The sequence below is a fragment of the Sparus aurata genome, chromosome 22 (genome assembly GCF_900880675.1).
Source record: "Sparus aurata chromosome 22, fSpaAur1.1, whole genome shotgun sequence".
NCBI lineage: Eukaryota > Metazoa > Chordata > Actinopteri > Spariformes > Sparidae > Sparus > Sparus aurata.
Window position 1 is genome coordinate 28357029 of NC_044208.1, and position 13504 is coordinate 28370532.

The 13504-nt window shown below is 40.3% G+C and overlaps 1 protein-coding gene across 1 annotated transcript in view; it reads right to left on the minus strand.

The window, feature by feature from the left end:
- Positions 1 to 13504, minus strand: part of vsnl1a (visinin-like 1a) — a 34971-nt gene that overhangs the window by 17861 nt on the left and 3606 nt on the right. The window contains exon 2 of the mRNA XM_030405194.1: positions 7152 to 7318. Within this exon, the coding sequence (XP_030261054.1) occupies positions 7152 to 7313 (162 nt within the window). The 5' untranslated portion in view covers positions 7314 to 7318. The remainder of the gene's footprint in view (positions 1 to 7151; positions 7319 to 13504) is intronic.

The following is a 13504-nucleotide window of genomic DNA, read 5'->3' on the forward strand; positions in this document are numbered from 1 at the left end:
AACATATCTTTGGCTTAAGCTTTTAATCACGTCAGAATTAAAGGAGTACACATATATAACCGGTGTCCAAACTGACTTAAAAAGATGTTTTTATATCCTTTAGAAAGCCAAATTCTTCACTTTAGTTGCAAAGCTAAAAGCATTAGTGTGCATCCCCGTCTGGAGTGGATACAGGAGATACTATACCAAACATCAAGGTTATAAATAATGTATTTTTAAATCAATCTTGGATCTCTGGGGGTCTGCAGACCTGAATTATGCTAGACGGACTGTATGGATTCATTTTATGTTTGTTTCCTCAGTTGTTTTTCTGCATTTTAAATCAAGTCTCCAGCTCCTTCAGTTGTTTAGCAGAATGCTGCAACACTGTTTTGCTGTGACGCTCCAGAAATATTTTGTGGACCACGAAACTTCATGTGACTTTCCATCAGCGCGAGGGTGATTAGATAATGACTGAATGCCTATTTCTGGGTGAACTTGTCCTTTCAGTAAAATCGCATCATGATAGTGAGTTGAGCACATATTTGTATTTAGTTCAGATGTTGTAAACGTTAATATAATAGTTGCATATTTATCTAAAAGAGGAAATTATAGTTTTTATTTATTTGTCTTTCTTGAATTGTTAAAATATGTGTACCGATACACTTTTAAAATGTTTTATGATAGGCTGTTAAAGAACAGTGTGGTGCTTGAATGTTCTGCTCACTGTGACTACAGCTTTATGCAATTAAGGTTGTTTTTAATTCAAGAAGGAAATCAACTATTATTATAAGAATCCATTAATATCACAAATCACAATCACACTTCAGAGTTTTTTTTACAATCTGTATAAGCATCAGCCTAAAAACTCACACCTGGCTTGGCAGTAACGTTGAGAGGTCTGTTTGACGTGATGAATAGAAGTGGAACACAGTTGGATTACCTTTTTGTTTTACATGTCATGTCGACGCCACTGCAGAGACCAAACCCCAATATGTGTCTCACACATCCAAATTATTACAAAAGGATTTTCCAGGTAACACTTCCCGGTGGGCTTTTACAGCTGATTCCCACGTTGATCTACAGCTGCACCTCTATCTTTTCTATCTGTGGTTTGTCTTCTGTGATCAGGTGACATATGTTCCCTCACAGAAAGCAGGCTGTCGGCCAGATGATGTCATTGTCCGTCTGTCGCTCCATTTACTCTCTGTGTGTCTGTGTGTCTGTCTGGGGAGGCGATAAACACTATCACAGTGTTGCTGAGCGGTCAGTGGTGCACACACACACACACAGAGAAACACACACAGCGCACACCCGTCAGCAGCAGAAGCCTTGAGGCTATGCAAGCGAGACGCAACAGAGCGGAATCCATCCATACAGTGCATCTATATTCAGGTCAGCATGCATCTGTGTGTGTGTGTGTGTGTGAGTGTGTGTGTGTGTGTGTGTGTGTGTGTGTGTGTGTGTGTGTGTGCCAGTATTACAGCACTGCTTCCAATCTACAGCAGGGCCGTCTCTCCCCTTCACAACGCTTCTCATCTGAAGCACCAAAGCAGAAGTTCACTGTTGACATTCTTCGTTTCAAACCGTCAGACTTTTTGATGCTACACTACAACTACTGAATCTTTCTCCGCGGCTTTCCGGAGCTGCACAGAAACCGCGAAAAGGTGAAAATACAACAGTTGAACTATCAAACTCTTTGTGTTTGTGTTTTCCTGTACTTCGGTGCGTGTTCTCTCCATAGAAACAATCAGAGAGTAATATGAGCGGCAGAGACAGAGATGGAGAGTTGCTGCGTGTAGCAGAAACCATAATGAAGTCCATTATGCTGACATCCATCCAATCACAATAACATCAACAGAACACCGACTGGCAGGCGACCAACAACACTAATGCTCATTTCATGTTACTGTCAACCAACACACTAAAACTCTGAATAGACAGATACGACAACAGCAGGGCAACAATAGTATTTCCCTGTTTTAAACGAAAGACTAATGTTGTTGTTGTGGACGTGTATGGATCTGTTAAATGGATGTGCTGTCTCTGCATGCATCAATCGCAGGAAGGGAAAAATTCAAGTGACAAAATCTATCACCTTAACATCTCAGTGAGTGTCGTTATCTTGTTACGAATGGCTCCCGCGGCGGCTGGTGTGTCAGAGATGAGAAATTTCACACACCGTGGCATACAAGCACTTGAGTGTGAATCGTCGCAGAGGCCTCACTTCCATTTTTATGTCGCTGTCTGGCATTGGCGATGCCACTAAAAGTGAAAATCCACTGGGAAACAAAAACATGCGGGAGGTCAATTGATGATCCGGCGCGGTTGACCAGGATTTATGACAGCGACGCTCCGCTGGGAAAGTGAAGAAACAAGACAGACAAGACGTGGATACTGGGAGTGTTAAGTGATTGAACATCTTGTTAAAACCTTCGTTGTATAATAAAATTACACCTGACAAACAAAGTGAGACTAAAACCTGAGCTACCGGTTCATTTCTCAGAGGCATTTTCTTTATTACACTGGGGCCCAGACACACAAACAGCGATGACTGAAGGAAAAGATGAGGATGAAAGAGGAAAAGCTGACTGCACTTCAACCCACCATGAAGACTTCAGCCAATGTACGTTCCCTCATAAGGGAGCCGAAGACTCAGGACTGCAAATATACAAACTGGAGTGATTGTTGATCATTTTTGCAACACTCCTGCTATTATATCCATCTCTAATTGAGAATATGTCTGACAAACAGTTGTAAGTGGTATTAGAGAGAGTGTGGAGGCAAAAAAATAAGGAAGTGGAATACAGAATACAGATACCAGTTGTGGAATATCGTGGCAACAAAGGCGATGTGCACGATATTTGGGAGTTTATTACAGATTAATTGGCCTGACAGCAGTTAATCTGTATGCCTGCACGCAGCGCTTCAACATACAGACGTGGAGGACTTAGTTTCTAAGAGCGGCAGTTTTTATAATATATGGGGTTTAAAGTGTGACAAAAAGGCCAGCCGAGGGATTTAAATGAGGCTACATGCTGTACATCACCCAGCACAGTTAGAGCAACGATAATATTGACTATCGTGATATTTGAGTCGGACAATATTATGATTGTATCGTGCCAATGGCGTGAACACACTGCGAAAACTAAGGCAACAGATGCGCACAGACGGTCCTGACGTTGACCGCCGGCGTCTCACGACAGGGAGCTTACGGATTCATGGCAAAACGACTGGTCCATCAATCAATCAATCAATCAGTCAGTCGATTTGCAGAAAATTAACTCTAAATTGTGTTTCTAAGATTTGGTTTAATCTATTTCAGGACTGTAATATATCAAATAATGATTTTTACTCTGACGATGATTTTCACAATTGATCGAATATTACTTTAGAAAAATTTAAAAAATCACAAATTCCAAGAGCTCAAAGTAATGTCCTCAATTTTTTATTTTGTCCAACCACCAGTCCAAATCTTCACCGATTCATTTACTATCATAAATAAAGAAAACAGAAAATCTATTTTCAGAAAAGAAACCATTCATCAAATATCAAAATAGTTTTCTTTCTTTATCTTTTAATTTTCTTTCCATCAACTGATCAGTGTCAAGCACTTTGATGCTTTGCTAGATTTTTATTATTCAAAAGACTAAATCGTCTCTTCAGCCTCGTCCCCACAGTGAGAGTTAACTGATATTTCAAATGTTAAATATGCATTTCAATAAGTTGTTTCATTTGAGCTGACATTACCGATGGACATTTAAATTACGTTATTATCTCCTGGAAAACCGTTTCATCTACTTCTAATTTCACAATCTAAATTTCCACATCCATTCAGCCGGACTTTTGAATACAGCAATTGATAAAGATGAATTCTTAAACTTTATAGAAGAAATCTGACTGACATTCATTACTTTTAATGAGTTCTTTTGTGATGAGTTATTCATGAGCTCTCGTCCTGATCAAATGAAACCATCCAGAGTGATAACACTGGTTCTGGTGTTCAGAGAAATACGTACTGTCGACTGTACGATACACCGCGGCGTCAACTCTGAATATCACGGACTGCCCTGAGATACACAAACCTATTATTTCCAGCCGACATGCTACACCTGCTTTCTCTCTTCCCGTCCTTTCATGGCTCTACTTCTCAACTCTCCCTCTTTATCACTTCCTCTTCCTCACTCTTCCTTTTCACAGCCTAAAGGATGATCACCACCACAAAGGTGCCAGGCTGAACGAGACAGAACAAAGAAAGAAAGAAAAAAATATACACAAAAGAAGAAGCAAGAGAACAGCGTTTTCGACTTCCAACCATAACAGTACATTGAGTCCGGGCAGGCAGCCGAGTGGAGGTAACACTGCAGTTAGCACCCTGGCGGGGGGGAGCGGCTGGCCGACTGTCACAGGTGCAGATCTGTGCAAATGGTGTGGGAGTGCAGAGATATAAAGATCTCGGTGCACAGGTGTACGTCGAACCCTGCCAATCTCACGCATGCATGCACAGGGATGACTCACAAACACACACACACACACACAAACACACACACACACATATTCCTGTACATTCCTTATTCTAATTAACTGATAACTAATGAATAATGAACACAGACTTTCCCTTCCCTTCTTTTGTTATCTTCTCGCTTTCAACTGACGCAAAAAAAACACACTTTTCTTTCTCCCCCTTCCTCCCACTAAACATATGACCCCCCCTTATCACACACACACTACACACACACACACACACACACACACACACATGCAGAGTCACTCTTCACAGGAACAATTTGTCCCGTTAATGTGAGGTCGCAGCAGAACGTTTTTCCACTTATCAGCCCTCTGGATTTAAATAAAGCGCTATCACTGATACGCTGTTGCCTAGAAACACAATAGGATGCATCAATAATAGGATTTACCCAGAAGCCTACAAGACCCTTCAACATGGGAGCAATGTTGCCACCCTTTGAGCCGTCGTATTGTGCTGTGAAGGGATTTTAAGGGATATTCCATCTGATTTCTCTTGTGTTTGTATCCGTCTATCAGAGCTGCCAAACTCTCTATTATTTCCCAGGGGTCGGGGTTATTTTTATAGTTCAATTTTAAAAGGATTTTGATGCTTTTTAGTAGGTTTTAACGGGACAAATTGGTCCAAATGGAAAAAAAAATGTCACTCCCGACGGTGACAGATGTGCTTCGTTCTGATCCTGGCAGACGTGCGTTCGCTCACGTCTGATGTTTTTCACCATTTTATTTCTTCAGGTCTCAGCTGATGCATGAGCTCCGATGGCATTTAGAGGAAGTGCACCCGTGACCCCGGTGCCCAGGCGTGTCTTATATAACGGCAGCCCACCCCCTCTGGTTATGAGGCATTTCCTGGCACCATTGATAAAAGGCCTATTCTTACACTACTCGCTTCTTTAATGAACTCTGAGGACATTAAAGGAATAGAGGACAAGAGGACACAAGATGCCTGACGTAACAGCTAAAACAGGGACTGAGAGTATTTTGAATAAAGTAAACAAGAATAAACTTCCAGACGAGTTTAGGCTCGATATTTACTCAATAATGTTACAGTTTTAGACTTTCAAAGACAGTGTTTCCTCGAGGTGCTGAGGATCTTTGGCTGGGCGATGTGGGCTTCAAACTATATCTCAATATGTTTTAAATTACATCACAATACATGATGTACATCTCAATTTTAAACAACTTACTTCACTGTAACGCAGCATTTAAAACCAGGAAAAGAGGACACTTCTGCCAAATCATGATATAATGATCCCGGCTGTAAGATGATACATAGTTTCATTTTATTAATAAAAGATATAAACCAAATAAATAAGTAATGATATATACTGATATATTGCTCAGTTCTAGTACATTTATCTTTCTGTAAAAGGATCGGTAGGTCGCAGCTCACATTAGTCTCATTTCGAGCCAGGAAATAACCCATTTCATCCACTTTTTATAGCAGCAGCAGATGATAGTATAGTAGAAACACTCCCAGACGTAGTGAGTCTACATTTATAGCTACTTATTGTGCTATTTAACCGTAAATTCTCTTCCATTATGAGATCACTGTTTCAATGAATGTGTTCCCGCCTGATTTTATACGACCAAATGAATAAATCACGGAATGAATTCACACTCTTCTGTCTGAGGTAATGAGATACCGTAGGGCTACTTATTAGCATGAGAAGATAATCATCTGATCCTGCCTCTCTGTTGGTTTTCTGCCCAGATACAAGAGTGGCCAATGGGAACATGGCAGGATGCCTGCTAAAATCTTACAGGGTTTATACTGGGAGTCCCTCCGTGGTTTTTGGTGGTGACTCAGAATATATTCATGTGACCCCAAACAACACTGTTAATATTTCAGCTACACTATCACCAATATCCTGCCATAAACATAACAAACTACACACTCACCTGGATCTAAAGCTACAAATTCAATGTTTTTATATTAACACAGACTGATATGACATGTTGGTTCAATTATCCATTTTGCTCATCAACATTGTTTTGTTCTGAACTGTGTACTACCTGTCCTGCACCAGACAGAGGACGGGTGCAGCTAGCATGTCGCTAGTGATCATAGCTTAGCATGTAGCCATGACAGAGCTGAATATTTGTGTAGAAACAAAGAAAGAAAAAAGGAGAGTGAAAAAACTGGACTGAAGGTTTCTCTGTGTTCTCTGCTGGATGTGTTTGCTAACACGCTAACCAAATTAAGTAGCAATAAAATCAGCTTCAAACACATTTACTTCAATTACCAACTATAGTATGATTTTGTTTAGATCAATGCTGGGGCGATCATGGTATCAGATTTTAACTGCAGAATTATCGTGCCAAAAGAATTTCGCGAGTACATCATTATGGAAAGACGAGGAAATGATTTAAAGGTGTAATTTGTAGAATTATTTGTGGCCAGAATTTGAAGGTAGCTCCAAAAACATACGGGGCAGCAGATCATCAGAGTAAACAACAACTACTGCTCTTTGCTAGCTATCTTTGGCTAGCTGCTAAACATCTACTGCTTTACAGAACTCTGGTCAAACTTGCTCAGAGGTGTGTGTTTACTGAGTTTGTGTGTGTGGCGAGCACAAACAAATGAGTGCTGAAACGTACGATACATGTACGATGCATCGACTGACAGTGAGTCAGTGGAGTCTCACCTTGACATAGAGCTGCTGGAACTCGTCCAGGTTGAGTCGGCCGGTGGGACAGTCCTTCAGGAAACCCTTGTACCACTGCTTCAGCTCGTGTTCGTTAAACTCTGTGTTCTTCACCAGGTCCTCCATCACTTCAGGGGTCAGCTTGCTGTTCTGTTTCCCCATTTTGCCTGAGAAAAGCAGCACGTACACACACAAACAGACACACACGTATAGTAAATGAATGATCTTAAGCATTTTTCATTTAATGCAGAATGCAAAGAAATGCCTTTTTAATGACGTCAATGTTATGAACCTAAAAGTCTGGAGGCCCTTTGGGAGAAAAACAGAGATTTCTAATAAAGTGCAAACCACAGATTCATCTAAAAATAAGCTTTAAAAACCAATGGAGTGTAAAATAACAAACTGAAACAGTGTCACATGTTGGGAAATAGTCCTCAACGGTTATTTCTTCTTGTATAAATGGGTCAGTTTGTAAGACATGCAGCTTTTATGTTCTCTCTTCCTTTGAGCAGCTGCTTGTCCTAGTTTTGTTTGTTTGTTGTTAGAGTTCTGAACCCTTAAAATCCGTCCAGAGCGTTTTCTTTACAATGATAAACTGTATTATATAAACATATGGATTGAGGGAACCACTCTAGTTGGGTTTCACCCTGTTAAAGCTGAAAAAAAAACCCACTTCCTCCACAAAACTACAACAATTCCCAACTTCAACCCTAACCCTCCTGACTCTACCCTATTAAAGGTGCAATATGTAACACTTTTGTGGTAAAAGGTGAAAAGGTAAAGGTACATCACAAGGGTTTAAAAACAAATGAATCATTGTTTAAGTCCTGCTACATGAGGAGTAATGTATAAAATTTAAAAAAAAACACTTAAATTATCAACAAAGTGTGAAGAAATAACAGGTTTTAAGCTATTTACTTTCAATATCTCACTTTGGAGTGACACCCCGTGGATTTTTCAAAAGGGTAATTATGACATCTTAAAAGTCACTGGTCCGCTGTGACTTTTAAGAGGAACTCAAGTGTGTTTTTGGTATTTAATGTCCATTAATTTCTCCACTGGAGCTGTTAGCACCCAGCTGCCTCTGTGGGAAGTCATTTTATAGCCTTGATTAGTTCATTAACCAACACGTAATTATTATAATTTCCAAAAAAGATGGTAAGAGTTTTGGAACATTCCTTCTCGTACTCTCTGCTGAGATGTTTTATTAGACCTCTTTACCTTCAAAAAGACCGAGCGAGACACGAATCAGTGTGTGTGGTGCCAATCTGTCTCTTCGTGCCCAGGAGTGAGAACAGGAGACTCAGGCAAGCATCCAAGAAGTGCTGCTGCAGTAATATATATACACTGAGGCCTGCCATGCTGCATTGGTTTTTGCAAAGCACCGTTCAAGCGAGCAACTTCAAACTGACCATTTTTCAAAAGCATGCCGTAAGTTTGGAGATTGATCTCGCACGTCTCAGGCTGCTACTGGCTTCTATTTATTTAAATACACTACAAATCAACAATGCAGTGATGTGAAGCTCACTTAGGACTTAGGCATCACTTCACTGCTGATAATGAAGCTGGCTGCCAAACGGCAACCTTTTTACTGCAAAAAAATGATTAAATCTTTCATAGCAGTCACGTTAGCTGATTGTCCACTCTCAGGGCTTGATTATGTCACAGCACAGCTCGGTACCGTATTTCAGCAGCCAACTGTCATACGTGATGCCAGATTGTGTTGAACATACAACCAAGGCAAGTTTCCAAATTGTTCCTGCTCACAAGTACATTACCACAGTTCAATAATAGCTGCACCAAAACAATAAAGTAGAAAGGCCATCTGTGACAGCTAGGTTATGTTAAGAGAGTCTCTGCAAGTTCATGGATGATAGTGAAATGAAATTAAGTAAAATGAAACAGAAACCACTGGTTCCAAGGACAGAAGAAATGCATCATGTCAAAATGAAATTAACAAGAAAATACATAGTACCCTTTGTACATTGTTAGTTGAAGTAGGAAGGATTTCTCATTTGTTAACTGAAACTAATATAGGAATAGCAACAGTAGTCATACAGTGCACTACAGTAATAAATGGGTTTTGGGAAATACCCATAGTTAGTTGTCACAGTAGTCTAGCTCTGCGTAAAAGTAAACACCAGAATTGGCAGCTTTACAGGGGGCTAAGCTAACTAGCTGGCTGCAGTAGCTTGATATAGTCCAGACATTAAGGTGCCATCAATCTTTTTAATTTCCTGAAATGCACAACAATTTCTTTCAGCCTTTATCAAACTGGAATTGGGCCAAAAATATGTTTTACTCCTTTTCATTACATCTAGAGAGGTGTGTGTCTTCTTTAATACAGGCACTGATATACACAGGGGTCGAATTATTTCAAAAAGTTGTGAAATAAAGGACTGACGAACGCCTGTGTGTATCTGTGTGTGTGTTCGCTGACAGTTAGTTGATCTATTTTGGTCGTCTACGTTGTTGATGAAGAGGGAGAAAAGGTGGAGGGACAGACACATCTATCAGAAAAGTTATTCTCAAAGTTTAATAAACAATTCCTCATCTCTAGGAACCTCCCTGTGTTCCTGCACCACAATTTGGAAACTATTAGTCTCAGGAAGATAGATATACTTTGCCCTGAAATCCAATTTTGAAGAATGATTTCAGCCGGGCTCAGCATGAACCCGCGCTCTGTGAGGAGCACGGGATTCATGATGTGCAACTCTTAAAATTAAGTTGTGACTAATCATGCTTCCACACTGCCTGTAAACCAAATGAACAATGCAACAAATACATTAATTCATTACTAATGAAATCACTGCAGGTATCACAAAGGCTAAGCTGTCCCCATGGTGATAGAACATGAAGTTGGTTAATTGGATAATCATAATAATAATAAACAGAAAATGCAATTTAGTCAGTGACACAATGAAATTATTTTATATGGAAAGAAGAAACAATCCTATTAGGTTTAACAACTTTTGGGAGGTTCACTAGAGCTGTGAAATTCTGATGAATCTTTCAACATTTTATGGGCTAAACAATCGAATAAGAATAAGAAATTTAATCCATAAAGATAATGATCTACAATTTGATGGTGAGATGGACGACTTTTCTACCAGCTGAGCTCATTCAGCACCTCGACTGGGCTGAATCTCTCTGACACGTGTGGGAAAAGCATAATTTGGGGGTTTGATAACGGCTGAATATCATCTCAGCTACTCATCACTAGTTTTCTAAAGGCCACTTAGAAAGCCTTGATCACAAAGGGACGCTTGATTCAAGTACTGTGGATATCACAGGTATCAGGTAAGAGTTATGGGTCATTTATTGAGGTGAGACAAAGCAACATAACATCCCATTCAGCCAGACTCTTCCCTTACATTTATACTCCTGGACTAGTAATGACATTCAATACCTGTGGGTGAGGAGGTCGTACTTTCTGTGGGTCGACACAGATTATGCAATATGTATAAAAATCTTTCATCTTTTAAGTAATATTGCATAGTGTCCTGGTGGATATTGTAAAGGCATTCAGGTGTTTTAGAAAAGGACAGAAGCTGGTTAATGGAGGCTCTACAATTTTCTGACTCACAACTGACCCTGTGGTTTTTTCAACTGCAGCTTCAATGGGAACATTTTACTAAATTGGTGTTCTGAGATTTTCAAAAGCAACTATTTAGCAGGCCAACGGCAAAACTGCCAAGAAGACAAAATGTGCAATAGAGTCTCTTTTGTTAAACAACTGATTTTTTCTGTATAATACAGGCGCGTAGCCGTCTGACTCATCTGGCATTCAGAATGTCTCTCTAATATGTTAAACTAACCATACAGCATTCACTAAGGGGATATTAACATGTCAAAACAGACTCTGAATTTTTCTGATTCTTACAATGGATGACAAACACATGATTTCAGCATTTCGTAGAGGTTACATTTTGGATTCGGTGGTAAAGGACCTGCTGAAAAAGCGGTCATCAGTTGAAGTGGTAATTCAGTGATTTGATTGTGCAAGAAGGGCAGACAGATTTAAAAATGGAATTGAAGCATTAAAGGCCAAAGTATCCTGACATATGGGTCAAGAAACATTTTAACCTATATTTGCCACAACGCAAAGTCACATAATCTTTTGTTAGAACCTCCCTGTATTGTAAACACGCTCATCTTTTCAACTCCACAAAGCCCAGGAAACCCCAATGACATCAATGTGACATAATCAGGGATTTACATCTGTTACACCAACTGAAATCACATAGAGTCATCTCTCTATCTGATCAAAAATAATGTTTTAAATGTACTGGATAGCTTTTTTTTTACCATCAAATAAAAGAAAAGGTGTCTTTGGGGATGTATCGGTGGGATACTTTCATCTCAGCTGTCTGGAGGGGCGTGTCCCCGTCTGTTTGATTGACAGAAGGTGGTGGTGATACAGAAGAGGGAACAAGAGACGGAGCAGTTGCAGGCAGACAGCGTGTTGTTGGAGGTATTTAGGGGTAAAGAGCTACACGAGTATCTGTAATGTGCTGCTGCTGAATGTTAGTTTGGTGCAGGGTTGAACTGTTGGACAAAGCCAACGCTGATGGCTGACAGTCATCGTCTGCAGAGTCCTGTATCGTTGTGATATCGTGATTTAGAGAGCACAAAAAACTAGTGTGCCTCCTCACAGTGTGAATAAGGGAATGGTTACTGGTGTGGAGGGAAAATGAAAAAAAGTTTGGTGCTGTTTAATGCGCTAACGTTGCGTCTTTGTCTCTCCTTTATCATTTGTGAACTCAAGACACTCAGTTACACTGGTGGCAGCGGCGTTTCTTTTCTTGTGGTCGCTTTAAGTGTGTTTGTCTCAATCATGTAATTTGCGTTTTTCCTCAGTATAGCTCGCCAGCCTCTGAGGCTGCACACACCTAAGTTACGGACATGAGGTGGATTTAAAAACCCTCTATAACTCATGTACCTAGTGACACTCACTAGGCAGGGATGTGAGAGCTGATGTGACTTCTTCATTGGTGACGAGACACTTTCTCATGTGTATATACATGTGATGACGGGTTAAACAACACTGTCTAAAGACAACTACAGACCAGCCTGTTCTTCTATGTCAGACGATCAGAAACATCCCCGGGAACGAGCCAAAAGTCTGTCAGTACTGCGTTGAGACTGAGGAGGCAGTGCACTCCGACAGCAGGTTGCAAAACACTTTCCTGTTACAATATGAGCTGTCAGACAAGATGGGCTGAGGCTGAAGACGGCAGCTGCAGCGGGAGACAGATGTGTCCCGGGAGAGATGTGAGCACAAGACACATGACAGCCGCTGCATCATGGGACTGTGTAGATGTGTGTGTGTGTGTGTGTGTGTGTGTGTGTGTGTGTGTGTGCGTGTGTGTGTGTGCAGGCCGGTGTGTGTGTGTGTAGGCCGGTGTGTGTGTGTGTGTGTGGGCACTTGTATAATAGAAAGGAAATGCATTTATATTGATACAGCATGTATGTACAGTATGTGAACTGGTGCATGTGTTCATGCTTACAGTATATATGGTATATCTTCCACCAGTCACACATGTCAGTGTCTGCAACATGTATTCAAGAATGCACGTCTGTCACATTTGCTTATAGAAAATAAACCACTTTGCATCTTAGACCTACAGAAGTCATTAAGAATTAAGCTTAAATTCTGCATGTCAGGCACGCCACGAGCACGCTGTCTGCATATATGATGCTCAGAGGGATTAAATGGATTATGATGTGGTGCTTTATGTTTATTGACTTCTAACATGTTCACAAAGTGGTAGCGTAGCTCTGCATCATAATGTTACTCATGACTCCGTCTTCCTTGATTCATGCAACAAGCGGCAGAGCTGAATCTGCATCTGTATCGTGTCAGTGTGTCGCCGCCGGCACAGCTTTATGTTGAACAGTAATATACCTGGGCCTTATTAATTCGTTTTTAAAAATAGCTTATATCATAATATGTAATAACATTTAGTCCTTGAGAAAGAATTCATCTGGAGTGTCTAATTCATGGTGTACAAAAAGGCAACACTTAAATAAATCACACATCCCCCACAGCTCATTTTATGTAAAACCTGCAAACGCACAACCGTAAATGTGACGCAAGTAGCAACATGGTGTGTTAAGAGCATTTTCAAAACATCGTACTCCTTTTTGAAGATCTTCACCTGCTGCTTGTGTTATGTGTTTGAGCTATTTGATGTTCAGTTGGGCTTTAAGAAAACACACATTTACGGATTATTTCGTTGAAAGAATTATACAGAAGATGGAAATGCTTCATTTTTTACCCCATTTTAACAACATGGCTTGTAGAGAAAGTACTTCTTTTAATTACCATCCCTCACAGCATCAGCTGGTAA